This window comes from Crocuta crocuta, unplaced genomic scaffold (genome assembly GCF_008692635.1).
Source record: "Crocuta crocuta isolate KB4526 unplaced genomic scaffold, BGI_CrCroc_1.0 scaffold172, whole genome shotgun sequence".
Taxonomy (NCBI): domain Eukaryota; kingdom Metazoa; phylum Chordata; class Mammalia; order Carnivora; family Hyaenidae; genus Crocuta; species Crocuta crocuta.
Genome location: NW_027528872.1, coordinates 4567095 through 4571062, shown reverse-complemented (window position 1 = coordinate 4571062; position 3968 = coordinate 4567095). Strand labels below are relative to the sequence as shown.

At 41.1% G+C, this 3968-nt stretch overlaps 1 protein-coding gene across 1 annotated transcript in view; it reads right to left on the bottom strand.

The window, feature by feature from the left end:
* Positions 1–2155: 2155 nt before the first annotated feature.
* KCNJ1 (potassium inwardly rectifying channel subfamily J member 1) overlaps positions 2156–3968 on the bottom strand; it is a 3590-nt gene continuing 1777 nt past the window's right edge. The window contains exon 2 of the mRNA XM_077756482.1: positions 2156–3295. Coding sequence (XP_077612608.1) covers positions 2156–3295 — 1140 coding nt within the window. The remainder of the gene's footprint in view (positions 3296–3968) is intronic.

Here is a 3968-nt window from a genome sequence, read left to right as displayed (position 1 = left end):
TCACGCTGTCTCTCTCCCTCTCCTAGAAATAATAAATTAAAAAAAAGTTTAAAAAAATAATAAATAAATAAATAAATAAACATTTCTTTTAAAAGATGGAAAGAGACCCCAGATAGCAGAATGCCTTAATCCTAATAAAGGAATATTTGAAAGCACAGATTCCTCCGAATAACCCATAAGGGGAAACCAATCACAAAGATTCCAGGTGTTCAGCTCTTTAGCAATCAAAAGGAATAGATTGCATGAGATCGTTTCACTTCCGGCAATCCCCAAGCATGCTGCTAATGGAGAAGAACAGATCGGAAGGAATGTGTTCTGACCCCCCAGTTTATGAAGGAACTACAGAGTCATAAAACCTCATGATGGTGGGCCAGCAGAGAATTCTAGCCCCCTCAGGCCTGTCATATCTCATTACCTTTACCTTTGTCAATAGATCAAATTGCGGTGCCAGCATATTTACAAGCACAGAGTAATCTCCCATGTAGGCTGGTTATGTCTGGGGTTATAGCCATTGACAAAGTACACAACTTTTAACACCCTAGACTTCTTACTGGTCTTGGTCAGGAGGGCCAAAGCGTGTGTGTGAATCTGAACAAACTCATCCCCAGGCCTGGGAAAACAGAACCATCCTTGGTGAAAACTGCCACAGCTGACACTTCATGTGCCAAGACACGCTAGAGTGATTTGATGGGACAGTACAGGAAGAGGCATGTCTGTAGCCAAGGTCATTTCCTCCTGGAGTAAGCTGGCGTCGAGACAACATATGGTCCTATCTGCCATCTTCCCGCACCCCTCCCACATCTCCCAGGAGAAAGTCTACCCTCAGCAAGAGGGCTGTCACCTGTTGGTCTGTTACAATTAATGCACCATAACTGACACTTTCGGAAAGCACGTGCACAGTTTCAGAGATTTAATAGATTAATCAACGCACTGGGAACATTTTGATTCCTTAGCAGCTTTGAGTACCACTCCTTCCAGAATATAATGCAGGTGGAGAACTGAAAGAGACATTCACAGTAAAACCTTTCTCTAAACACCCATCCTTATATCTTTCCCTTTGAGGAATATATGGTGTTGGCCCTCAGAGAAAGGCAGATCTCATGTTTTCCTCACTGTGGGGTCACAGCCCATCTCACACTTCTCCTTTAGAAACAGCATTTCAGTACAAACTTGAGGCATAAAAACACAAGATCCTTTTTTTCCCCAGAAGCACTGACAGTACTGTTCTTTCTACACTGACACTCCTCCTTCAAACTCTTCACTCACTTCTTGGAAGATCAGGAAATACTCTTTTAATTGATTTGTAGCCCTTTATCCCACCTAACACAAATTGGAAGAAATATCATCACCATTTTCAAATCAAGCATTCTTTCTTGCAATAAGGTGTTCATTGAGATTCTAGAGTGGTGATTTATCCTCTGTCTAAATGTACCACGTGAGATCATTTGGGCCCAAACTTGGGCTGCAGTGTCTGGATGTGCTGGAAGCAGATTGAGCTCAGTGCTCCTCTCCACATTAGATACATAGAGATACAGAGTTCATAGACTGAGCCTTCCTCTGCTCTTCAGAAAGCACAGCATGACCCAGACTAAGACGAAAGCTCCAACAACCAGGGCTGGAGAAGCTCAGAGCCTCAGATGTTCTTTGAGTATCAGTCTTTCCTTGCCTTCTTTGATTAGTTCGTCCCCTCCATCGCAAGAGACCATTTTTTTCTTTGACAAAAATGTTAAAAGTGGCTTATTTCTTATCAGTAGAATCTGAATGAGAATATAGTTTTTCCCTGATCCTATCTAAAGTTCTTAACTTCTTCAAAGAGACCGTTAAGATCTTGTTTGGCCTCTCCATGGAACTTTTGATGATTTTGTCCATTTCTGTCAACACTGCATGATTTCAAATAACCATATTCAAGATTCCAGATGAATTCCTATGGCTTCCATATTGCAGTTTTCTAGAAAAATATTGCATGTTCTAATGCAGTTGCTTTGTAGAGTTATGTGTCTTGTAAGATCATGGCTATGGGGTTCAGGGGCATGGTGCTGGTAGACGTTGAAGGCTCTTATCTTAATTTCATACCCCTAATTTTTGAGAGCTTCATAATGCTTCTACTCATTCGGTATCTTCAAGACTTTGCTTTACTCCTGTTGAAAAGCCACTGTCACATTTTGGTGTCATCTGTTTCATTGACTTCTGATAAGACGAAGTTGGGATTGTCATAGCCTCTTTTCATCCTGGCTCTAGTATCTTTCTCATTATAAAGGCACATGGCACAGTGAGGGGTCTCCACTTCCACTGTCTTGCCAAAGTTATGGAAATCCACTCGGTATTTCCCTTCCTTTGTCTTGGATACCATGGGAGCAAAGCGGTAGCCCCAGAGCACCTCTTCTGGGACATAAGATGTCCGGACTTGGCAGGTAGCACTAGTTGATTCTACTGTGCCGTCTAAAAACACCACTAATTCAAAGTCTTGCTGAGGAAGGGTTTCTGCTGCCATGTGGAAGAAGGGGCTGTTTTGATCAATGACATGGTAAATTGTCAGTGGGGAGATGAAGAATAAATTTTCATTCCCTGCATCAACTACAAAGTTGATATTGATCTGGTCCAAAATAATGGTCTCTCCTTCAGGAGTGATGGTGGTCCTCAGAAGCTTTCCATATATGTGACTCCCAATAAGGAGGCTCTTCCTAAGATTAGCCACTCGGATAAGGAGACAAAGCTTCCCACCCCGCTTACTGATCACAGCGTTCTTGCTGAATGTAATGGTCTTGGCACGTTTTTTGGGTCTGGAGATCTTGGCTAAGATGGCACCACACATGAAAGAATTGATGATGACTCCGAGTATAGACTGGAAGATAAGGAGAAAAATGGCAGTGCCACATTGTTCTGTCACACACCTGAATCCATATCCAATGGTCACTTGTGTCTCCAGAGAAAACAGAAAGGCTGAGGTCAACCCATTAATGTTCTCCACACAGGGGGTGTGGTTGACAGAAGGATGGAACTCAGGGAGATCTTTGTGAATGTAGGCTACTGCATACCACAGAAGACCAAAGAGGAACCAACTCCCCAGGAAGGCTGTAATGAAGATGGTCATTTTATATCTCCATTTGAGGTCAAGCACAGTCGTCCAGATGTCCACAAAGAATATAAACCTTGAGTGTGCCTCCACGTTGCCAAACTCTATGTTGCACCTTCCATCTTTGGAGACCAGCCTTGCTCTTTGCCGAGAAGGCCCAAAAAAGTGAGTGACGAACCATTTCCGAAGATGTTTGAACATTCTTTCTGTCAATACTCTGGTCTGAAGCACATCAAAAACAAAACAAAGCAAACAAAACAAAATTATGTTTATAACAGCAGTGGACTAGGTGACTCACACAGAGAGCTAACTATATATGAAAGACCATTAAAGCAATCTCAATTACTGATCAAGTTCGGAAAGCTAACACTTTATTCTGGAGACCACAACACTATTTTCAATAGAAACCTTCCACTTGAAGACCATAGTGCTTAAATATGACAAAGAAAAATAATTACACAGAGACTGAAGTGAAGGGAACTTAAAGGTGTATATATTCAAATGTTTCCTGACCTTAGTCAGGGGCACACAAACTTAAAAATGTTTGTGATAACCAATTATGACCTGTACTGTGATTTATTTGATGTCATTCTTTAAATCAACACTCCTTTTCCTTTAATACATTTAGCCTTATGCTAAACAAAAATCCCTGTGAAAGCAGGAGCTGGAAACACTATTTACATTTTTTGTAATACATAATAATAAATAACTATAAAAAGGCCTCATCAGTATACTATCTAAAGCATCTTGTATACTGCTATTGTTACTCACTGTCAAAAGAAATCCTGACCCAATTCCATTTTCTCATTTGTCCAATGAAGGAACTGAGATCCAGAAAATTTTAAGGACGTATACAAAGCCATGTACTAACCAATGGCAGGTTGACAAGTTAGAA